Source organism: Canis lupus, chromosome 16, assembly GCF_048164855.1.
Source record: "Canis lupus baileyi chromosome 16, mCanLup2.hap1, whole genome shotgun sequence".
Classification (NCBI taxonomy): domain Eukaryota; kingdom Metazoa; phylum Chordata; class Mammalia; order Carnivora; family Canidae; genus Canis; species Canis lupus.
The window spans coordinates 23116473-23142365 of NC_132853.1; the positions used below are offsets into that span (position 1 = coordinate 23116473).

The 25893-nt window shown below is 38.7% G+C and overlaps 1 protein-coding gene across 3 annotated transcripts in view; it reads left to right on the plus strand.

The window, feature by feature from the left end:
* AP2B1 (adaptor related protein complex 2 subunit beta 1) overlaps positions 1-25893 on the plus strand; it is a 131478-nt gene that overhangs the window by 60187 nt on the left and 45398 nt on the right. For 2 of the 3 annotated variants that reach the window (XM_072779531.1, XM_072779532.1), the window contains exons 13-16: positions 1772-2031; positions 10181-10373; positions 22352-22393; positions 23249-23395. In XM_072779531.1, coding sequence (XP_072635632.1) covers positions 1772-2031; positions 10181-10373; positions 22352-22393; positions 23249-23395 — 642 coding nt within the window. The remainder of the gene's footprint in view (positions 1-1771; positions 2032-10180; positions 10374-22351; positions 22394-23248; positions 23396-25893) is intronic. The other variant, XM_072779533.1, reaches the window with a different exon arrangement.

Sequence of the window (25893 nt, forward strand, 5' to 3'; positions counted from 1 at the left end):
CACTTTATAATCATATGAATGAATGAATGAATGAATGGCAGGAAGGAAGGAGAAAGAGGCAGCAATCTAAATGCCCTTCAATAGGACACTAGTCCATAATGATGCAGGGCTGTACAAAGAGGAAAAATTTGCAGGTATACATGTGAATGTAGAAAGCACCTTGCAGAGCAGTATATATAATGTGAAACTGGTTTTATATAAAATGAATATATGTGTGCTTAGGAGCATTCTGGAAGGATGCATACCACACTGTTAATATGGCTATTTTGGGGGTGGAGAGTTAAAATGGAGAAAGGATGTAAATATTTATTTATTCATGAGAGACACAGAGAGAGAGAAGCAGAGACATAGGCAGAGAGAAGCAGGCTCCTCACAGGGAGCCTGATGCGGTACTCAGTCCTGGATCCCAGGATCACAACCTGAGCCAAAGGCAGGTGCCCAACCACTGAGCCACCCAGGTGTCCCTGTATTTTTATTTTTTTAATAAAAAAATTTTTTTAAAGATTTTATTTGTACACACAGCATGGGACTTGAACTCATGACCCCTAAGATCAAGAGTTGTTAACTCCACTAACTGAGCTAGCCAGGTGCCTCAGAGACTTATTTTTATGTTACAAACCTCTAATTGTGATGTGGCATTGATAATTTTTTTTGTCATAAGTATATAAAATTATTTTAAAACTACCACAGATAAAACAAGACCACTAGATTAAAATGTCATCCCTTTGCGGGGGCGCCTGGGTGGCTCAGTTGGTTAAGTGTCTAACCACAGCTCAAGTCATGATCTCAGGGTTCTGGGATTGAGCCCTGCATCCAGCTCCCCACTCAGCGGGGAGTCTGCTTATCTCTCTCCTTCTGCCCCCCTCCCCTTGCGTGTGCATTCTCTCCATCTCTCTCTAATAATAAAATCTTAAAAAGATTCTCTCCTTCTTTCCCCTACCCCCCACCCCCCGCCAAATGTCACCCCTTTGGGAAGCACTTAGTTCTGTTGTTATCTTTGACAATTTTTTATTATTTTAAATACTACTACCTCTCATACTATATTGTAATAATTAGTACTCTGCGCTTATTAAAGTCAGGTACTCTCTGTTGTTATCTCTTAATTTTCTTTTTTCTTTCTTTCTTTCTTTCTTTCTTTCTTTCTTTCTTTCTTTCTCTCTTTTCTTAAGATTTTATTCACTTATTCATGAGAGAGAGAGAAAGATAGAGAGGCAGAGACACAGGCAGAGGGAGAAGCAGGCCCCACGCAGGGAGCCCGACGCGGGACTCCATCCTGGGTCTCCCGGATCATACCCTGGGCCGAACGAAGGCAGGCGCTAAACCGCTGAGCCACCCGGGCTGCCCATTATCTCTTAATTTTCAGGGCCTAGACAGTATCTCCATAGGAGATACTTAATAAATGTTTGAATGAAAAAAGAAGGTATGGGTAAAATATTTTATGAATAATCCTAATATTTACAGCAGTTAAAAAATATTATTTTTGTGTTCTGAGGCCATCTCAGGGAGTAAATTTCTGCCTGATTAAATTTCTATTTTCCTTTTCCCAACATTCCTTGAATTTCAGTCATAGGACTAACCTTTCAATTTAAACTCTTTGAAACACTAAAGATTATAGAATTATGAATGTGTTAAAACTATGTTGAGTTTAAATATCTTAATAGCCAACTCTTTATAAATCACTACAGCATTGCCTTGATAATAAATCTAGCAGGTTGGTTTTCTGTATGGAGAAAAGTTCCATTTAAACCTTCTTGCCCTTGCCTTTCATTAGGATTCTGATAATCCTGACCTTCGAGACCGGGGCTATATTTATTGGCGCCTTCTCTCAACGGACCCTGTCACAGCCAAAGAAGTAGTGTTGTCTGAGAAGCCACTGATTTCTGAGGAAACAGATCTTATTGAGCCAACTTTGCTGGATGAGCTCATCTGCCACATTGGATCTTTGGCTTCAGTATACCATAAGCCTCCCAATGCTTTTGTGGAAGGAAGTCATGGAATCCATCGTAAACACTTGCCAATACATCATGGGAGGTAAGCAGATGAGCTAGATTTTGAGTGAGAAGTAACTGTTTAGAACAGAGTTGGTCTTCCTCATGCTTTTATAGTCTAGAAAAGAACTTGCTGTGCATTTTGCAAACCTGTTACACTGCCCTGGGCGCTCCATCTGAAGACCAGTGACCACAAACATAATAGGTGAAAGGCCTCTGTGTGTTCTAAACTGGGAGTAGATAAGATAATGGCTTTAGAAAATGGTGAAAACTTCTAAACTGGTAAGTTTGAAACTTGCTTAAGTCTGCAGATGGCTGGGATCCCTGGGTGGCGCAGCGGTTTGGCGCCTGCCTTTGGCCCAGGGCGCGATCCTGGAGACCCGGGATCGAGTCCCACATCAGGCTCCCGGTGCATGGAGCCTGCTTCTCCCTCTGCCTGTGTCTCTGCCTCTCTCTCTCTCTCTGTGACTATCATAAATTAAAAAAAAAAAAAAAAAAAAAAGTCTGCAGATGGCACTGGAAATCTTCTCAGGGCTGAAAATTTGGAAGAAAGCCTATATGTACCTTTAGCTTTCTTTTCTTTTTTTCCTTTCAGATTTTATTTATTTGAGAGCAAGAGAACAGGAGTGGGGAGGGTTGGTGCAAAGAGAGAACCAGACTCCCTGCTGAGCAGGGAGCCCAACATGGATCATAACCTGAGCTGAAGGCGGCTGTTTAATTGACAGAACCACCTGAGCTCCCCTACCTTTAGCATAACTTTGGTTGAAGTGTATGGATAAAGTTAGCAAATACTTATTTTATGCTATAAAGCTGATAATGAAATAACATTTGCAGGATTGTTTTATAAAAGCAGCCTAGATTCATTCCTTCTACTGGCTTTGGGCTTTGTTTTTTTTTCTAGCTCCTTAAAGGATAAGATTAGGTTTCTTGCTTCCTGAGGTGGCCTATGTTGCTGTTATCTTGTTATCTTCCTCTTAGAACAGCTTTTGCTGCATCCCAAAGATTTGGGACAGTTGTGTTTTCATTTTTATTTACCTCTATGTATTTTTTTTTTTTTATTTCTTCTTTGATTTCTTGGTTGACTCATTCATTGTTTAGGAGCATATTGTTTAGCCTCTGTGAATTTATGTTCTCTCCAGATTATTTATTGTGATTGATTGCTAGTTTTATAACATTGTGGTCAAAAAAGATGCATGATATGATTTCAGTCTTTTTGAATTTATGAGACTTGTTTTGGGACCTAACACGTCTGTTTTGGAGAATGTTGCATGTGCACTTGGGATACACGCAGAAATGTGTATTCTGCTGTTTTTGAATGAATGTTTTGAATATATCTGTTAAAAAAGCATCTGCTCCTGTGTGTCATTCAAAGCCACTGCTTCTTGTTGGTCTTCTGTATGGGTGATATATCCATGATGTAAGTAGGGTCTTGTCCCCTGCTGTTACTGAACTACTGTCAATTTCTTCCTTAATGTCTAATAATAGTTGCTTTATGTATTTAGGTACTCCCATATTGGGTACATGGATATTTATAATTGTTATATTCTCTTGTTGGATTTTTTTTTCTTGTTGGATTATTTCCTCCCATTAGGTGGTGTCCATCTTTGCTTTTTGTTATAGTCCTTGTTTTAAAGTCTGTTTGGTCCAATATAAATATTACTACCCTATCTTTCTTTTTTTTGCTTCCATTTGCATGGTAAATGTTTTTCCACTCCTCTATTTTCAGTCTGCATGTGTCTTTAGGTCTGAAGTGAGTCTCTTGTGGGGAGAGTATATTTGGCTCTTGGTTTTTTGTTTTCTTTTTTAAGATTTTATTTATTTATTAATGAGAGATACACAGAGGGAACGAGAGTGGCAGAGGCAGGAGAAGCAGGCTCCATGCAGGGAGCCTGACATGGGACTCAATCCCGGGTCTCCAGGATCAGGCCCTGGGCAAAAGGTGGTACTAAACTGCTGAGCCACCTGGGCTGCCTGGCTCTTGTTTTTGTTTGTTTGTTTGTTTTGTTTTGTTTTGTTTTGTTTTGTTTTGTTTTTTAAGATTTTATTTATTTATTCATAGAGACACAGCTAGAGAGAGAGAGAGGCAGAGACACAGGCAGAGGGAGAAGCAGGCACCATGCAGGGAGCTTGATGCGGGACTCGACCCAGGTCTCCAGGATCACGCCCCGGACTGCAGGCGGCGCTAAACCACTGCGCCACCCGGGCTGCCCGGCTCTTGTTTTTTTAATCCATTCAACCACTCCTTGTTTTTTTGATTAGAACATTTAAACGGAGTTGAGATGCAGCAGTGCTGTTCTAAGAGGGAAGATTATAACAGTACCTTCCTGAGGCCAATTTAGGAAATAAGTAAAATCCCAACCTCACCTTATACCTAAAGCAAGTAGAAAAAAAAAACAAATCACAAAGCCAGTAGAAGGAAAGAAATAATAAAGATTAGAGCAAAAATAAATGAAATAGAGACAAAAAAAATAACAATAGATTAAGGAAACCAGGAGCTGGTTCTCTGAAAAGATCAATAAAATTGATAAGCCTGGGATCCCTGGGTGGCGCAGCGGTTTGGCGCCTGCCTTTGGCCCAGGGCGCGATCCTGGAGACCCGGGATCGAGTCCCACATCGGGCTCCTGGTGCATGGGGCCTGCTTCTCCCTCTGCCTGTGTCTCTGCCTCTCTCTCTCTCTCTGTGTGACGATCATAAATAAATAAAAAATTAAAAAAAAAATTGATAAGCCTATAGTCAGGCTCATCGAAAAAAGGAAGAGAAAGGACTTATTTAAAGAGGAAAGGGCAACATCCAAGCAAATGTTTATTGATATTCATTAGCCCTCACATGAGTTGAATCTGGTTTTAGGACAGATGCTGTGATTTTTACTGAAAGGAAGTTGTGGCTTCATAAGGATTAGGCCTTGTAACAGTAGGATGTTTCTCTTGTAGGCATGCATATTTAACCTACATATGACCATTTGACTAATAAGTACACCACCTCCTAGTCTGTTAAGTTTGGGTAATAAATAGGGATTTTCTTTTTAATTTGGCTCCGTAACCATATTTATATGCAATTTAGATTACTTGTGATAAGTAATATCACAATATTGATAGCTTTTGACCCTTGGGAGGGGAAGTGAAAAAAAAAATCAAATAAAAACAACCCTTTCTTGAACATAAGGAAAGAACCAATATTTATACTAGAAAAAGAAACAGGGTCAGCCCCGGTGGCACAGCGGTTTAGCGCCGCCTGCAGCCCAGGGTGTGATCCTGGAGACCCAGGATCGAGTCCCATGCCAGGCTCTCTGCATGGAGCCTGCTTCTCCCTCTGCCTGTGTCTCTCCCCCTCTCTCTCTCACTCATGAATAAATAAATAAATAAATTTTTTAAAAAGAAAAAAAAAATTTAAAAAAGAAAAAAAAGAAACAATCTCTTACATAAGATCTTTATCTGATTAATAGTCTTTAATTTGTTACCTTCACAATTCCTTATGTGGTTCCTTTTTAGACAAAAAAAAGGATTTTTGGTCCATTGTGCTTGTATTATCTTTTTTTTTTTTTTTCATGTATTATCTTTTCAAAGGAAACACAAATGCATAAAAATTCCCTTTGAAATAAACGGGGATGATATATTGCTCCAAATGGTATATCTATAATAGCACAGACATTACCTAGCTCTCTTCTGCAGCATTCAGTTAAGAAGGGATAAGGATCTGACATGAAATACAGCTACACTGTAAAACCTTACTCTGCCTCTTCTAGAGATCTAAAAATGCTTACTTAACTAAATCTTTTAATATCTACTCGGGAAAGCAAAAAGTGCTTTTCAGTTGGGTATTGCTTACTAAAACTTGTCAGCTGCTCTGGGCAGCGGGGAGGTGAGAGGGTAAATAGTTGCCTAATTTAGAAAAATCTCACCTTTTAAAAAATACTGCTTTGATGACAATTAGGCAGTTATTTCCAGGAGTTTACAATGGAGAACATTTTCGTGTTTTCTTGTGTTTGTCATTTAGAAAAAATGCATAATGGTTTGCCATCTTCTTGTTGAAACCATGGAATCATTTACTTCTTTTCATCTCTCTTTTTCTTTCTCATGGAAAATATGTGCACTGTTACTTCTTTTGCCTTCTGCGTAGAGGTCCTGATAAACAATATGACAGAACACTTCTTAAATGGCACATGTCATGAGATGATAGAATTTCGTGTTCAGAGAACATCCTTTATAGAGATTTCATGTATTTCTTGGCAGGTGCATATGAAATTGCTTCCCTCTTTTGACTTCTTTATTAATTTTTGGCTGTATATGCTCCTCTTCCCCCACTCTAGATACTTCTCATCTTGGTTTCCTTGACACTTTTTGCTCCTAAGTCATCTTTCTTGGATTGTTTTTCTGTCTTTAATCTTTGCTATTCTGTGTTCGTTCTCTTTCTAGTCATTAATCTTGAATGTGTTGCGAGGCTCATTCTGAACTTGCTCTCTCTGTGCTTCTCTTTGTATTCCTTTCTGGGACTGATCTACTAAGCACAGCCACTGATGTATTACAAGGCTTTTCCATTTTATACCATGTTTTCATTTCATCCTGCCTAAAATAGATCCCTGTGTTTGGGTAACATTGTTACCATTTTATGATGAGGAGTCTTTGTCTCAGAAAAGTTGTCACTTGCCCAAGATCACATTGTCATTTTTGGAGCCAACATTTGATCTCTGTCTGCTTACTCTAGACCGCCTACTACTCCTCCTGCCACACTCACGGTGCTCTGCTGATTTCACCTGAGATGTGTGTCTGATTTCTTCCCGAACTCTGACTGCCAGTCCCTTGTCCTTGGCTGTTTGACTTCTTTTTTTTTTTTTTTTTTAAATAAAGATTTTATTTATTTATTCATGAGAGAGAGGCAGAGACACTGGCAGAGGGAGAAGCAGGCTCCATGCAGGGAGCCCAACATGGGACTCGATCCCGGGTCTCTAGGATCACACCCTGGGCTGAAGGCAGGCGCTAAACTGCTGAGCCACCGGGGCTGCCCTGTTTGATTTCTTCACTTGTGTCTCGTACTTGAAATTTAACAGTTGAGCACAACATTTGTTTTCCCATCATCCTCTGGCAGATTCCTCTGTCATTGTGAGGAGCATCAGCAGTCTTTTTACTTCTTAGTTTTTGTTTGTTTATTCTGAGTTTGATTATTCATTTTTCTCTCTTTTATGTTCAAGAAAATATCATTAATAGAATTTTTACAGTATTTTTTCTTTGTATTATATTAATCTCAGAAAACATGCAAGATAGAGTAACAAATTCCTGTCTACTCTTCACTCAGGTTCAGCAGTTCTTACTATTTTGCCAAACTTGTTTCATGTATCTCCCCCACAATGTTTTATTTTTTGAGGGAGCTGGAGTACTTTAAGTCAAATCCCAGACTTCCTCTCATTTTACCTTTACTTGGTATCTCTAACAGATAAGGACTTAAAAAAAAAAAATCACAGGGCACCTGGGTGGCTCAGTGGTTGAGCATCTGCCTTTGGCTCAGGTCATGATCCCAGGGTCTTGGGGTTGAGTCCCACATTGGGTGCCCCATGGGGAGCCTACTTCTCCCTTTGCCTGTGTCTCTGCCTCTCCTGAGTGTCTCTCATGAATAAATAAATAAAATGTTAAAAAAATCAATAAATTATCCAGCCTAATTAGAAATAATTATTTAATATTACACAAGCAGTCTTAACTATTTTTAGATTTTCTTAATTGTCATTCTCTATTCTCTTTTAAAATTTATCTAAGTTTGGTTTTATTTTGTTTTTAAATGTTTGAAAGAATTCAGAGTGAAGCTGTCTGAGCCTGGAATTTTCCTTGTGGAATTCCTCCCCCCTCTTTGAAATTATATGCCATTTATGATCATCTTAATAGTGCACTAACCTTTAGTGTGTAGCTCAGTAGACTTGTATATATGTATACAATCATAACCACTACCTTGATCAGATATTTCCAGGACTCTAGAAGAGTCCTCATGTCCTTTTGCTGTTAATACCCACTTACCAGAGATAACCGTTGTTTTGACTTTCGTCACAATAGTTTTGCTTATTTTTGAACATGATATAAATCAGTTATCTGTTTCTGTTTATTGGTATATAGTATTCCATTGCCCACATATGCCACAATTTATTTATATTTTCTGTTGACGTACCTTTTTTCAGTTTGGGGCTCTTACAGATAAAGCTGCTATGAATATTCTGTGTATGTCTTAGTAGACTTACATACTTCTCTTGTGTATACACCTAGGAATGGAATTGTTGGATCATAGAAGAGATGTATATTTAGCCTCGGGAGACGTTGCCAGTTTTCCCAAGAAGTCCTACCAATGTAGTGTATATACAATGTGTATATATAGTGTATATACAATGTAGTGTATTCAATGCAGTGTATAAGAGTTCTAGGTGATTCACACCCTGAGGAGCACTTGGGGTTGTCAATCATATTAGTTTTTGCCATTCTGTGAGATACGGGGCCTTGCTTTACTTTGCATTTGCATTTTCCTGTTGAGTGAAGTCCAGGTCATCATTTTTTTCCTTTCATACTTAATGTTTTCTGTAGAAACTTTTATCTACTCCAAGGCCATCAAGCTACTCTCCTAGGTTTTCCCCTTCACATATATGTCCACTTTGTCTCTTTAATTTTTATTTTGTGAGGTACAAAAGTCAAGGTTCATTTTTTTTCTCACACAGCTATCCAGTTGACCCAACAACATCTACTGTCTCTTGGAACTCATCACTTGCTTTTTATTTATTTTTATTTTATTTTATTTTTTAAAAAGATTTTATTTATTTATTCACAAGAGACACAGAGAGAGACGCAGAGACACAGGGAGAGGGAGAAGCAGGCATGATGTGGGACTCAATCCCGGGACTCCAGGATCATGCCCTGGGCCAAAGGCAGGTGCCAAACTGCTGAGCCACCCAGGGATCCCGCTTTTTATTTTTATGTAGCAGTTGAGATTACTCTTTCCTCATCTCCATGCTCATTTTTCCACCTTTAGTCCATTTGAGACACAGCTGTTAGAGGGATGTTTCTGAAATGTTACTTTTAGTTCTTTGTTCAACAAATCAAAGTGATTCTGTATTGCTTATCATAAAAAATTAATTTTTATCTCCCCATCTTCTGTTTCCCAGAATCTTAATCCCAATCCCTGCCCCTGCCAACATCATTTTTTACCACCTCTACTGTCAGATTGTTCATTTCTGTGCCTTTGCACAAACCATCCCTTCCTTTAGGGGAGGTCTTTCCCTGGCACTTCCTCATAACTGTGCTATTCTTCAAACTCTAGTCATAAAACCATTCTCAGAAGCTTTCAGAATCAGTCCTACCTGGCTTGTTTTGCTTGTCATCTATATCCTGTCCATATGCAGACACTCATACAGTACTCATTTCTGCTGTTACACAATGAATATGCTTTGCAGTCATCTTGTAAATGCTGCTTTTTGTTGTTGTTTAAGTTGAGGACAGGAGATATATTTCCTTTTTTAAAAATATAGCCCCCCCCCAAAAAAAAAAAAATATAGCCCCAAGGGACGCCTGGGTGGCTCAGCGGTTGAGCATCTGCCTTCGGCTCAGGGTGTGATCCCATGGTCCCCGGATCGAGTCCCACATCGGGCTCCGTGCATGGAGCCTGCTTCTCCCTCTACCTATGTCTCTGCCTGCCTCTCTCTCTCTGTCTCTCATGAATAAATAAATAAAATCTTAAAAAATATATATATAGCCCCAAGGTTCTCATTACAGTGCTCTGTCATAGTGTAGGTACTCAGTTAAAATGGACTGACTGATGTTACATAGTATACATTAATTTTCATTGTAGCAACTATTTATTTTTATTTATTTTGATAAAAATAAGAATTGCTGTCATCTCTTCATGTGCATCAACAAATGATTATGAAATAAGTTTTTTAGGGGTGCCTAACTGGCTTAATTGGTAGAGCATGGAACCCTTCATCTTAGTGTTGTGAGTTTGAGCCCCACATTGAGTGTAGAGATTGTTTAAAAATAAAATCTTTTAAAAAAATAACACTGCTAAAAAAAATAAATGAATAAAATAAAGTGTGTGGGGATTTTTTGGTGTTTCTTTTTCCCTTCCTCCTCTATTTTCTGGATCTGACATTCACTTGTTGCCTTGTTATTAGCATGTCCTGGGTGAAAGTGACTTTTTTTCTTTTCCCCTCTTTGTGTGTGTGACTGCAGCACTGATGCAGGTGACAGCCCTGTTGGCACCACCACTGCCACGAACCTGGAACAGCCTCAGGTTATCCCCTCTCAAGGTGACCTTCTAGGAGATCTCTTAAACCTTGACCTTGGTCCCCCAGTCAATGTGCCACAGGTGTCCTCAATGCAGATGGGAGCAGTGGATCTCTTGGGAGGAGGACTAGATAGTCTGGTAAGTATTTTTCTTCCTTCATTCTTTCTTTTGGTTATTTTTCATTCTTGATATGCTGAAGAGCTTTAAATTACTCAGCTTTTTAGAATTAGACCTTTCCTTGATGAGCAGAGCAATGTCCTTTGATAAAGGACAGGATTATTTGTCTTCATAGAATTAGTTGATACTGTCAATTAATTAATTAATCCTTATGGGGCATGTTTGCAGTTGTGTACAAGATTGTTTTGTTGTCTTGCCTGTAAACAGAAGCTTGATATTTAGCCAACCTGTTGTTCAGCACTCTTTAATATTTAGTATCTTTTCCAGAGCTTATTATTATTCCCGCTTCTTAACTCTGGAGAGCCCCTATAATTCCTTTTTTCCTTGAACAGCATATAAATGACCTCATAGAGATCATCCTGTTTTGAGGCTTTCAAGCCTTTGCCTTTTTTTTATATTTTATTGGTGTATGCCCTAATTCTGAAAGGTTTTGAGGCAGCCATTTGAGCCATTTGTGTAAAAAATGTACCTTTATTCCAGTTGGGAGGTACTGCTTGATTGGTTCTTCTTGTCCCCCTTCTTCCTCCCACCCATACTTCCAATTTAATTAGCTTCCAGGATTCTAATAATAAAAGGCTCCAAAGTCTAGAGTATCTGTGAATATGTGCCACCAGTGGAACTAAAATTAGTTTTTGTTGCTGTACAAAATAAATGAGAAATATTAAGGATGACCTTCCATCTGTGTAGAGAAGGCTGGAAAAATAATAGGTCACATCACATGGCTCCCTACAAACCAGGTTTTTAATTGTGGTAGAATTAGAGGGGCTCTTTCAGCTAGACATTTGTACATGTTTTTCTCCAAAGATGCCCAACAAATTTATTTCCCAACATCAGAAATTGGAAGACATGCCATAGATATGAAAATATATGTTCTCAGAGATTACATAAACTAAACAGCCTCACTTTCTGCTACACACACCAGCATTTTCTTTTCTACCTTAGGAGCAGCATTATGTCTGGGATTTATGCCAGCCAGTACAGGTACATTTAATTCTTGGCTGGCAGAGGGTCTAGGGTTACAGTCCTCTCTCTGTGGGTTGTGCATTTTAGTAATGGAAAGTCACTGTTTTCAGAGCCTGTACACTGACCAAGCTCTAGACACCAGCTCATAAAAATGCAAATAACATTCCTTATTGTGTTTCTTGGGAATATTAGCATTTGCTTTTCATACTCATTTCTTTAATGAGTGGAGTTGACCAATTATATAAGGATAATATAGTTTCCTCATATAATTGTCATGGCTGTCTAGCCACCCTGTAGACTCAGAAGAATCTGTGGAGTCTCTCAGGGGACTAAAAATGAATACTGAAATATTAATGGATTCTCCCAGAAATCCCACATAACCTTTGAAATAACTCTCCCTGTTCTGTTGACACATCACCCACAGGTTATGTGTTATGTTCTCTTCAAGTTTATGCCTTAACAACCCTACTTATTAATATATCTGGCAGCTGACAACATGATGGACTCACTCTGAACCTAAAAATGACATTTAAGCTTATAGGATGGAGGGGAGAAAGAGGCCCTAGATTTTAATGTTGTCTGGCCCAGGATTTTATGCTCTTGCTTCTTGACCCACTTTAGCATGGAAGGAAAGAGCCATGGTATTTCTGTGTGGCTTTGTATTAGCAGTTGCTGGCCCTTAACACCCATGAGTTTTCTCCTTATATTTTGCTTAGCTATCCACTCCTCTATTAGGATTCCCACAGGTATTACTTTAAATAGAAAAAGTGCCACATTTTTAGGTTGTAGTAGCCAAAGTCACACATGGGCCTTTTTCTTTCTTTTTTCATAAAGGATGTTCTTTTTGGGTTGGGGAGTACATTATTTTTCTATTTGTTTTTTTGTTTGTTTGTTTGTTTTTTTCTATTTGGATTTATAAATATTTTACAGCCTTTGCTATGTAGGCCCATTAATGTTCCTGTGTAACTGTATTTTACGACTTCTTGACTTCAGGATTCAAAATGGCATACTTGGTGTTATAGCCCTAGAAAGTCATGCAGTTTTCAGCTTATTCTGTGATATAAATATATCTCAGAAATAAAAATGAGTAAAAAGCTTTTCTTTTTGCTTTGGTCTGTATGGGGTTAAATATATATTCACTCAGAGAACTAAGATCCTTTTAAGAGAACATCACAAGGAAGGCCTAAATCTGACTGTGTGGAAGGTGAGTTTCCAAGGCAGCTGTAGTCCATGCTGTTTTTAAAATGCTTTTATTGTTCTTTTGTAAATTATCTAATTTAAAGAGGGAAATAGTCCTCGAAGTTTTTAATCTATATAGATAGTGCTGTTTCTTGAATGATTCTTTTCCTTATAGCAGTGTTTCTCAAACTATAGTGTAAATCTATATAAATTCTATATATCTCCTAGAGATCTTGTATAAAGCAGATTATGACTTAGTTGGTCTGTAGTGAGACCAAGGAATCTGCATTTCTAACAAATTCCTGGCTCCATGGGCCATATTTTGCATAAAGCCATAGCATTTCTGGGACCACTGTGAACCACTTCAGTTTGGTGCTTGAACCATAGTTTTTGGTAAACCCAGATGTCTTTTTCTCTTGACGTCAGCAGTAAGCACACTCCTGGAAAGAGAGTCCCTCCTCTGCCCCAAATTGAGGGAGAGCAAGAAACTCCTGAAATTATTTTGGATAATAATTAAAGAAGGAAAGGTCCTTCTTTTATTCTCTAAGAAGAATAGTGTTGCTGGGAGTCATAGCTTTTCATCCAGACCCCGATAAAAAAAAATTGGCCTGGGTTAGAGTTACATGTTCACCTGGCAAGGAGATTACCTTAGTGTTCACTTCAGAAGGGCAGACAGTGAGGCCTCTATGATTTCTACTGCTTTTATTATTGCCAACAGAACCCTACCCATAGGGGTCAGTGGTGTGCTGCTAATGAAGTATGGCAGCTACAGACCTTTTATTTAAGCTTTGGGGTTCTCAATTACAGCTGCAGAGTTAGTCCCACATTAGTACCATAAATTAAAAAAAAAAAAAATTATCGAGGTGCCTGGGTGACTCAGTTTCAGCTCAGGTCTTGAGATCAAGCTGAGTCAGGCTCCACACTCAGAAGGGAGTTGGCTTGAGATTCTCTCCCATGCCCCCGCCCCTATCTCTGCTTATATATGCTCACACTCTCTCTCTCAAATAAATAAATCTTAAAAACAAAATTGTCAGTGTTTAGGCCCAATCCTAGAGCAATTAAACAGAATTTCTGGGAGACGGGACCTAGACATTGATATTTTGGAAAGATAACCCAGGTTATTTTTATTTTGTATCCAAGGTTCAGAACATTGAGCCAAAGGAAGTTCCAAATGGAGATAGGTAGAGATGTTAAAAATTGAACTCTAAGCCAAGACAATGATTTCTACCAAAGAATTATGTTCTGATGAGCCACTTCAGTACCTCCTACACAGCAGACCTCTCTGACTTTACCTCTGTTCATTCCCCTGCCCCAGGACATTTTTATTGTATTTTGCAGTTAGGTAGTCCAGCCTATCAGAAATTGGCCAAAAGTCGAATTTGACCAATTTAGATTTAATTGCTCAGTCCCAGGGTTCTTTCTACCTCTGTTTATTTTGCATAATTAGAGATTGAAAGTCATTTTTGTATTTTAGATTGTCACTTATTTCTCTGTTCCTCTTTTTTTTTTTTTTTTTTTTAATATGAAAAGAGAGAGTATGCACACAGGGTCAGGCAGAGGGGCAAAGAGAGAGGGAGAGAGAGAATCCCAAGTATGCTCGTGTTCAGTGCGGAGCCCAACATGGCGCTCAATCTCAAAACCTTAAGATCATGACCTGAGCTGAAACCAAGAGTTGGACACTTAATCAGCTGAGCCACCCAGGCGCCCCTCTGTACTTCTGACTTAAAATTTGCATATTAACCAATGAAAGTTATTCTTCTCACATACATATACCCTCCATGCCTCCTAGTTGATTCTTATTTATATATTGTGGAGGCAGGTACCTTTGAAAATCATTTGATTTAGGCAGAGCTTCAGATTTTAAAAATGGAATGCTTTTTCACCATAGGACTCAAATCAAAATGGGTTTCTTCCATATTCTTTTCATTCTCCTTACTGAAATATCCTCATTTTTAGTTTCTGCCTATCTCAGCGTATTCTCTTTTGCTTGAACTCTGCAGATAGTTTCCTCTTTCTGTTACTATAAACTTAACTGTCACCTTGATGTGGATTGATTTTAGTGAAACTTACGTGGTTGATGTGTTCTACATGTAAAGCAGGATAGCAGGATCTAAATATAGGCTTACAAAGTTATTTGAGTCTTTTTGTTTCTTCGTTTCAGAAATCTTCTATGTGTTTTTTATGCCTCTCATGTGGAACCTAAGAAAGTGCTCATTCTGAGTGTATAACTTTTCTGACCGTTCAAATCCTATTTTGGTGTAGTGTGGGAGGTAACCTGATGTCCATGTTCATAACTCTTGCATACATGTTATAAAGATACATTATTTGCTAATAAGTCTGACATCTGTGAGAATCACTAAAGTAATAATTGAATCTTGATTTTTTTTTTTTTTTTGTCAGCTTTACTTTCAGTGTGTCAGCAGAGGCCTTGGTTAAAAAGGCTTTTATTCATCCAAGGTGCTGTGCATTATTCTATTATTCTATTTAGATAAATGGTGCTATTTTGCATCAAGACTGGAAAGGAAGCATTATCCAGAATGCCTTTTTCTTTTTGCTGACAAAGGTTTTCCATCCAGAAAAATGTCCTTTCAGTGTGCCCAGCTGGAGTAGTGTAGGCTAGAGGAGAAACTGCCTTTTCCTAACTGCAGTGTATGTTTTTCAAATCCTCCCACTCTATCTGTTGTTGTTTTCTCTCCAGTGTAATTAATGTACAGTGTTAATGTCAGGTGTATGATATAGTGATCCAGCAGTTCTTTACACTTTTCAGTGCTTATCATGATAAGTGTACCCTCCTACCCTGTTTCTTACAAGTATGTGTGTTTTTTTTTTTTTAAGAACAGATTTTTAAAATCTTTTTTAAAGATTTTATTTATTTATTCATGAGAGAGGCAGAGAGAGAAGCAGGCTCCATGCAGGGAGCCCTATGCGGGATTCGATCCTGGGACTCTAGGATCACGCCCTGGGCCGAAGGCAGGTGCTCAACCGTTAAGCCACCCAGATGTCCTATCTTACAGGTTTTTATTTTTACCTTTCAGAAAAAAAAATTTTTTTAACCTTTCAGAAATTTTAAGTCTGGTACTATTTCAGTGATGATTGTAGTTGTTTTAGCCCATAGGACTAAATACCCAATACTGAGTTTCTATTTCTGTTCCAGTTTCCTGTGCTTAGAACTTTTATAATTTCTAATCCCCAAAATAACTCTGCAAGGAAATCTGTATTGGGCCCCATTTCACAGAAAACAGAAAGGTGACATAGCAAGTAAGTCTCAGAGTCAAGATTTGAATCCAAGACTATCCTGTGATTCCTCCAGTTTGTTTGTTATTGTCATCGTCTTGAATAGAGAGTCCAGTCTGACTTAACTTTGGTCCTTCTCAAATGAGTGTACACAGTCTCTGGAGTACACAGTGGAGTACAGGATGTAGAACAAACCTGACTCTCCCATCTTGTAGTGTCATTCTTCTTGATGGTAAGGATTGTAAATACAGACTAAACACTGCTGTGTTAAGGTTTAGAATGTAAAATTGCAGAAATGCTTATCGTAGAACTCACAAGGCTTGTTTGCCCTGCGCCTTTTCTCACTGTACCTCCCCAGTGCTCTGGGTATATGCGTTTGGGCTGGCTTGCCACTAGGACACATTATGAAAGTTTGAGAAAGACGAGAAGTGTATTCATTTGTGAAAAGAGGGACTAGGTAAGTTCATACATCTATCTTGCAGCAAAAGGAACAAGATCATTCATTTTACCCTCTTGTAAGCAGAGCTGTGAAATCTTATCTTCTCATCTATTGGCAATGAACTGTGGTATGAGACACCACTGCTTTCAGAGCAAATAAATGATGCACAGTGCATTCTTCTGCTGAAAACTTGCTGTCAGAACTGCTCAGACAATAATATATTTCTTTTTTAGAGAGGACTTTGGCTTGGGATGAGGGCTGGCCTTTTTTTTTCCTTGATTGGTTCCATTCCTGTGTTTTGGAAATACCGATGCTGATAGGTTGTGCTAAGCCAGTTGATGCAACCATTTCTTCAGCCTTCTGTCCATTTTGTGATAATTTTCTCCAATAAAATGATTCATTTCAAAATTATCTCCCCAAGAAGTAATACTGCCAGTAGCCCTGCTTATGTGGTTAATAGAACATTCATTCACCGAATCATTATTTGAGTGCTGATTCTATATCAAACTTTATTCTATATACTAGGAATATAGTTGTGACTTGTCCTTGCAAGCTTATATTCTAGTTGGGGAAGAGAGATGAAACGATATAGTTGGATAGTAAGTATTGCAAAAGAAAATGAAACAGGTTGCATAACTTCTGTGGATTTTTACTCTACTCATCATGGGGTTCTGTCAGGCCTAAGAGACTGATAGTGCCACATTCTTCTGTTCCCTATTCCATCTCAGGAAGTATTCTCTTACATCTTCCTTGTTTTCTTTTGATATAAACCTTTCTTTTGATATAAACCTTTTTTTCCCATCAAACTAAGGAGTCTTTGGATGATTTTATATGATCATAACTCATGCTATTCCACATCAAGTCCATTCTTAGCCATCAGCTTATTTAATAGCTTTTGCATGGTTACAGATTCTTTTCACCAGTTTGATTAGTGAAATTTTATGATGCTTTTCTGAATAGCTTTTTGAAGATCAAATTAATATTGGCAGCCAAACAGCTGAAAATTACACTTTTACCTAGGAGATGATATGTACCTTCTAAAATCTGAAACCCTAATAGGAAGAACACAGACTGCTGTTTTTGACACCAATAGGATTTGGGTCTAAAATTCTTTGTTTGTGGTGGTAATCACTGTGTACTATTTTTACATCATTTATTTTGACTCCTGAATAATAGAGCTGTTGGTAAGCTATATAACTGGCAGCATTCCTGTAGACTCCCATTAATTAAACCCATTCTGAAAAGCATCAAATGAAAAAGGTAATAACTAGACAGGAACAAAGAAATTTCTGAGCTTAAGATCTGTACCTCTAATTAAGAGAATGTCTTCAGATATTCAGCACCACAGGTTTAGAAGAAGGTAGGTGTATTTTGGATGAGTCTGATATATGTACCTGAAAGGGGCTAACCAAGATCAGCCATTGTAATCATTTGTGGGATTTGGAGTGGAGGGGGTCTACTTAGTGGCCATCTCAGTTGATACTCTTTTATAAAAGACTTTCTTTTCTTGGACTCAGGTAGACTTGTTGCCTTAGAGAACCTTACTCAGGAGTTCTCCCTCCCTATTTCTGTTATTGTAGTATATTGTCATTGGATGAGGCTGTTTCCTTTTGGTATCTAGCTGAACTAGAGCTGTGGGCAGGCTCAGCTTAAACTTTTGGCTTAACCTGACTCTGTTGCAGAAATCATGTAACTATGCTGAAATCCCTTTAGCACATAAGTTACAATAAGTCACCATGAAATCATTGTTTTCCATCCAGTTACTCGATTTCAACACTGCAAGGACATATTACTATGTAGTTGAACATGAACTGAGCCCAATGCAGCACTACTTCAGGAATGGTAAAGTGGCCACTCTTTGGCAGTAGCCAAATGTTTAGTAGTATTCTCAGTGCCATTTAAGGACTACAACTACCAGGATTTAGATGAGGATTATGAGAACCAAACCACAATGGCTTGCATACCACTAACCATGCCACCATTTAGACTTGGATATCAGCTACAGACCTTTAGGAAAATTCTGCTCAATTTTCAGCGTTGGAAATATTCTTTTGCTAAGATTGGCTCTTTGCTTTTCTACATCTTCCTCTATCCTAACATTATTTTCTTCATGGAGAAAATGGCAGGGAATCCTGGGAACAGCGGGAATTAGATAGCTCCAAGAGACACTTAAAACACGGTAGCTAGACAGCTAAAATGGAGATTGAAGCCATGACCTGCACACCTAGCCCTTTCACTCGGCTCTCACCAGCTCACTAGGTAACAGATACCACTGAATTTTTACAAGTCCTCAGTTGGCTGATTTTGTACCCTACCTGATAAGTATGACCAGGCAGATGACTCTTGTCTGACTCCAGATAATACCAACAACTGAACTGAAATGGTTAATGGCTTGTCCAGGCCAACACGAGAAGAATTTCTCTGTATTTTATTCAGCTTTCCAGCTTTCTTCTTTCTTTTTCTTGATTACTACCTGCATCATCCTGCTTGTCGCTGTGAACAGGAAAGACCATTCCCTGGGTAACTGCCTCCCATGCTTGCTGACATCTCTTTATTAGTCACTCCTACCCATCACTGTGCTATCACCCCTGTCATATTTTCCGAGATGAAGATGATAACCTTCCTCAGGAGCTTCTTCAGGCAAAAGGAAAGATGCTGAATAAAGTCTGAGTAAGTTATAGATTTTCTGGGTAGCAAACATGTTTTGAAATTATCCTTTCCCTTTGCTCTCTGGACATAACGACACAGGTGAACGTTTATATTTTTGGCTACGTGTCTCTTAATACCCTTTGGATTCTGTCTCTTAAGATCAGAGTTCTTGATTCTATGTTGAGGCTGAATTGTATCTGATACACTAAACATAAACATGGGACTATTGGGATTGCTTTTCAATTTCATGTTTTTGAATGAAATTCACAAGCAGCATGGTGGGAGAATACATTCAGATCTTATCCAGCTAAGATAATGTTCATACAATACTCAAAGATAACAAGAATGAAATCTAAGAAAGTATGGGCTATACATGGGCTTTACTTTGGAAGTAACACCACCAATGAGTGTCTTTTCTCAATGCCTTTTATTGAATTTAGCCTATTGGATAAAACCACCATTTCTCTTCCAGTGTATTTTTTCTTTCTTGCCACTGAGTGCCAACCAGGTACATACAGAATTCCATCTCTATTAAGCTTGGCTTATAAGCCTGGCCGGAAGGGAAGAGAATGGTTGAGGGGAAGAAAGGGTAAGCTCATTAGAAAGTCAAACCAGATCAAAAAGCATCAGGACAAACAAGATATTGTGCATCCTCCTCTTCCTTAATTAAGGGTTTTGGGTTTTTTTCTTCTTCTCCAGGTCTAGCTTTCTTTTTATTTAGGTGTTAGCTCCAAAGTCATTTTCAAACAGGTAAATCTTTTCTGATTCCAAACATTAGTTAATTCTCCAAAGCATTGGTTCTCAGTCTTTTTTATACATTAGAATCACTAGGAGAGCTTTTCAGAGTTCTGATGCCCAGGCTCCACCCTAGAACGGTTAAATCACTACCTCTGGTGGGGTGCCTGGGTGGTTCGGTCAGTCAAGCCTCTGCTTTTGGCTCAGGTCATGATCCTGGAGTCCAGGATTGAGCCCCCCTGCTCAGTGGGAAGTCTGCTTCTCCCTCTTCCTCTGCCCCTCCCCCTGCTCTTCTCTCTCTCTCTCTCTCTCTCTCTCTCTCGCTTACTCTCTCAATCTCTCAAATAAAATCCTTTAAAAATCACTACCTCTAGGGGTGAGAGGCATCAGTATTTTTTTAAATGCCTCCCACTATACACACACATAGGTGGTTGATTTAGGTATCTAAGGTTGAAAACCATAGTTGATAGGACACAACCGAAGTAGTTATTAGTACTCTTAGAAAGTTTAGATCTTATGAAACCTCCCAAGGTTTTATGAAGGAGAAATTAAAAACTAAAGACCTAAAGAAAAAAAGAAAAAAAAAAAAAAAACTAAAGACCTCCCTGCCTTTAGTTAGCCTGCCTTTGCAAACTTAATTTCTGTGACCTTTTTTCCCCCCACACATATCTACTCTGTGCTCACTCTAATTGCGCTACTCATTCTTCCTGATCTTGCTTTTATTCATGTTTTTTGCAGCGTTTGTGCATGCTATTTGCTTTTATAATCCCTTTTTGCTTTTATAATCCCACACTACCACCTCTTGTAAAGCTTTTCATTATCCTTCAGCCAAAAGGAGGCTCTTCCCTTCAGTACTTCTCTTTTTTTGCTTTAGTTCATTCTGTGTAGTTTTGCATTCATGTTTTATTTCTCCTGCCAGTTTGCAAAGTCTGGATCTTATTTATCTGTGTATTCCACTCATAGTTTCCTGTATCCAATTGATGTTACTTCAGTGTTTGTTTGAATAAAAGGTGGTTTTCTGATGTCATGCTACAGATGTGTGCCATTACAGAACCGGAGAGAAAGAAAGTGGATGTGTGATATTTTTTCTCTTTGCTTTCAGACTTTGCCAGTTGAATTCTTCATTGTGGTGACCTTTTCATTTATTTACACATGTGCTTTTTGGCTCATTTTCAACCGTTAAGTAATCTTCTGGAATCAGGTTCTAGAAATGGCTCTTCAAGGTTTGTAGTGCTCTATAACTTAGCACAGAGAATGGTTATTAATGCTGGTTACAAAGCACCTGCCCAGCCCGTTTTCTGTCATAGTAGAAACAGTTTTGTCATAGATTTTGACGTTTTTCAGTATAGATTATTTTTTAGATTTTGGCAACACTGTTTCATGTATTTTTTCACTAAGAAGCTAAATCCTCTTTCTCAAATCCTGAAAACCTGTAGAGTTTTGCTTTTTTTTTTTTTTTTTTTTTTTTTTTTAAGATTTATTTATTTATTCATTCAAAGAGTGAGAGAGAGGCAGAGACACAGGCAGAGGGAGAAGCAGGCTCCATGCAGGAAGCCCGATGTGGGACTCCATCCCGGGTCTCCAAGATCACACCCGGGGCTGCAGGCGGCGCCAAACCGCTGCGACACCAGGGCTGCCCGAGTTTTGCTTTTTAACATAACCACAACACAAAGATTTCCAAGTTTTTACCACTAAATGACAGATAATAAAGGAAACAGTGTTTGTAGAGCAGACAAGGCATTTGGTGACTCAAAGAGGAATTTCAGATGCACAGTGAGAACTAGGGAAGAGACAAATGTGAAACTGTAGCCAAAAAAGGTGGTGTTTGCTTTTTAAACAGCACTGTTAGTTGTGTATATGTATGTTTTATGTTTCTCCATGCCAGCTATTTTCAGTTTCAGTTCTTCTTTAATACTTTTGTCATGGAAGCCTGACTTCAGGGTGAATTATATTAAAGCCCTGAAGGGGAAAAAGGCCAGATTAAGACCGTATGGAATGGTTTTCCTGTCACCTAGCTAATTAAGTTCATCTAATTCTCCAATAGTTAGCATCCTTTTACATGATCTCCAGATAAATCACAGCATTCTCCTTAGTACTATTGATTGAGAAAGAGATTTGAAGCATTGCATGCCTTCCTACTTCCTCCCCAGGTAGGATATCTTCCTCTCCCAGCTGTTTTCTTGCTTAGGAAAGTTCTAAATTCTAAAAATCACTCTTGTTCCACCTATAATTTTTGAAGCTTGAAATTGCTCAATACTGATTTGGTTCCCACTTTCTCAGTAGGATAGCAGGTTTTTTAGATCAAAGCACATTTTAGTTTTTCTTTGCTTTTCTTTTTTTTCCTCCCTTAAATTTCATTTTAGGGGAAAAAATAAAACACTTTCAAGACATTATTGCTTGGAGGTAGAGCTTCTTGGAATATGTAAATTCTTTAAATCTGGTTGAGGTTTGTGCCTGTGTACCCCAGTGGGAAGATTGGATCTGAAACATCACTGAGATGTCCCAGCTCCATCTTCTTTCCAAGTTTTCTCAGAACTCCCACACAGCATCAGTACCACTACTCGGTTCCCCTAGGACATATTTCTTTGTAATCTAGAATTTCTTTAGGCTTTGGGAGTCCAGTTGAACAGCATGTATTCCCAGCAACTTGGTAGAGCAATTTACAGATTCTATATGGGCATCTAGTACTTAGCTAAATGAACTCTACCTCTCTCTCCTCTCTCTCCTTTCTCTCTTTCAGCTTGGCAGTGACCTTGGCGGGGGCATTGGAGGAAGTCCGGCAGTAAGTGCCATCCATTTTTTTCACCATGGGATGCGCTGCCCCCTGTTTGATGCCTTTTCCTATGCACACATTCTCAGACCAGCCACCGCTGCTATCTAGCATTGTACACCAAAACCTCTATAACAGTATATGAAGAGTAGAAAGTAGCATAGGGTTACTTGGATTCTTCAGAGGCATACACCACATGTGGTGTAGGGACATCTTTAGGGATTGGCACTCTGGTGTCTACAGAGATCTTTGTCTTCCTGACATTAAAGAGCTAAAGGAAATGGAACCTCCCATCTTGACTGGAGAATGCTCTTATTCTCTAGTATCATCTACAAAGAACTTGAGAGAGTCAGCTGGACTCAGAGGGAGACTCTCCTTGTAAGTGACTGAGATTGGGGGGTATGAATATCCCTCTTCCCCCCCAGGAGAGTTTCCTACTAGATATTTATGCCTAAATGGGAAAGTAAGACTTGTCTGCACCCAAGTGGAAATAGAACTGCTTTCTAAGTTGGATGCTTCTTCTTTCTATAGAAACAGACTCCCTTTGTTAGGGTATCTGTAGGCCTTTTGCACAGAATCATGGAAGCTAAAATTGGAAACAAACAGAAAAGATCTTGGATCACTGTGTTCCTGGTCCTACTGATTACTTTGTGTTAGAACTTCTAAAGAGTGTTTGTATATTATCAATGATGAAAAAATAATCGTGATGATTAAAAGGACAAAGAATATACTAATTCAGCTCCAAAAATTTGTAATTATGGTGTGTTCTTATTGTTTGATCAATACTTCTGAAATATAGAGCAACATGTTAAGGGCTATTAATCTGTTCTTCCTGGTTTTCCACTCCCCTTCCCTTTTTCCCTGCAGGTGGGACAGTCATTCATCCCATCATCAGTGCCTGCAACCTTTGCTCCCTCACCTACTCCTGCTGTGGTCAGCAGTGGTCTGAATGACCTGTTTGAACTCTCCACGGGAATAGGCATGGCACCTGGTGGATATGTGGCTCCTAAGGCTGTAAGTAAAGCAATACTTCCGTAATGTAGAACACCTGAATTACTTAACATGTTTTATTACTTCCCCTGATCATAAAGCCAAGGGTTGGGCCCTTATCCTACAGGATTTAAGAAGAAGATGAAAAGTAGCCTGAAATTTAGCAATAAGAAACACCATAGCATCCATATTAACTATTTTTATAATTAGACTTAAAATTGGAAATCTTAAATATTTGTATTTTGTTTTCTTTTTTTATTTTTATTTTTTTAAAGATTTTATTTATTCATGAGAGACATAGAGAGAGAGGCAGAGACACAGGCAGAGGGAGAAGGAGGCTCCATGCAGGGAGCCCGATGTGGGACTTGATCCCGGGACTCCAGGATCATGCCCTGGGCCGAAGGCAGGTGCCAAACTATTTTCTTTTTTTAAAGATCTTATTTATTTATTCGTGAGAGAGACAGAGAGAGAGGCAAAGACATAGGCAGACAGAGAAGCCGGCTCCCCGCAGGGATCCTGATGTGTGACTTGATCCCCAGACCCAAAGATCACGCCCTGAGCCAAAAGCAGAACTTAACTGCTGAGCCACGCAGGCATCCCTGTATTTTGTTATCCTGTTTAGAAATGTCTTGTTTGTCAGTATTGAAGTCAGTCTAGTGTGAATCCAGTTCACAACACAACAGCAAGGGCCAGAGGGTGGGGGTGGGGGCAGATTATAGTGTAGGGGAGTAACATTCTTCTCATTTCTTCCATTCCCTTTTTTGATTGGTATTATATACAAATTCTAGAGTGCTGTTGCTCACAATTTGGCTTTCATGGATTTTAGTGTACCTTTTTAGAGTCCTGATTTAGGTTTCTATCACTGGTGCTTTTCTAGTCTCAACCTTGCTTAATGTTCTACTCAGACTGAATTTCAAAAGTGGAAACTCGATGTAAGTGAAGCTTATTTCAGCCTCAGAGTATAGTGCCATCTTTAGCTAGGCCCAGTTTCTTATAATGATGCCTTTCTGAGGGACAACATGCCTGTTTGTTTCCTGAATTCTTTACCCTGCTCTTCTGACTCTAAAGGATCCCTACTACAAAAATGTAGACCAGTTGTCCATTCCAGGGGTCATAACTTTTTCTAAACAGCTGTTGAATAGAGTAACCAAAAACAGGATTTAAAACTGAGCCATAAAATTTTGGCACAATTCAGTAACTTTGTTGTGAGGTTTCTGTATTGGGTATATCCCACAGACTTTTAATTCTTGGTTAAAAGATTATCTAATGCATTTGTTTAGTAACATTAAAGTAATACATACAAATGACAAGTTTAAGTAATGTAGAAACAACAGATGGAAAATTAAGTTTCCTCACTTTCCCATAAATAGTCACTATTACTTTCTTGTGTGTCCTATGAAAAGAAAAGGATTATCCATATACCTATATGTCTGTGTCCTTTAACAGTACTATATCAATGGAATATACTGTTTTGTGTCTTGTTTTTCTCTGTCATATTATTTTGAATGTCTGTATCCACTGTATTGACGTGTCACAACTTATTTAATCATTTTCCTGTTGATGGACATATAGTCCATCACCACCTTTTTTTTTTTATCACCCTTTTTTGCTATTACAGTGTTGCAGTGAACATCTTTATATATGCATATCTTGGTAAATATATATATTTTTTATCCTGGTGTATTTTTGTAATTATAGCTATAGGATAAACCTGCAGTGTGCTTGATCATTTAAACACTTTAAAATAGACGTTCTCAACTTGCCTTCCAAAAGTTAACATTAGATTATATTCCCAGCAACACAGTACAGAGTGCCAGATTGCTTATATTTTCCATTGAGTATTATTGGTTTTTAGGATTTTTGACCCTCTGATAGCTTATGGTTGTTTGATTTCACTTTCTTCTTTCCTTTTTTTTCCTTAATATGGCTAAATATGTTTTCATGTTTATTCAACCACCCACTGAAGCTTTGGTATTCTGTCTGAGATGGTCAAAACAGTTCATAAATTTCCTGATTTTTTTTTAAGATTTATTTTTTTTTTTTATTTTTTATTTTTTATTTATTTATGATAGTCACACAGAATGAGAGAGGCAGAGACACAGGCAGAGGGAGAAGCAGGCTCCATGCACCGGGAGCCCGACATGGGATTCGATCCCGGGTCTCCAGGATCGCGCCCTGGGCCAAAGGCAGGCACTAAACCGCTGCGCCACCCAGGGATCCCCAAGATTTATTTATTTTTAGAGAGAGCAGGGGAAGAGGCAGAGGCAAAGGAGATCTCCAGCTAACTCCCCGCTGAACTCAGAGCCCAACTTGGAGCTCATTCTCATGACCCTGAGATCATGACCTGAGCCAAAAATCAAGAATCAGACACTTTACTGATTGGGGCACCCAGGTGCCCCCCCACCTTTTAAATTAACTCTTACATTCCAGGAGTATCACAGGTTTTAGGATCAGAGATGGGTAATGGATTATATTTGAGAAGATAGGCATTCAAACTACTTAAACCACATCTAAGTCCTGTT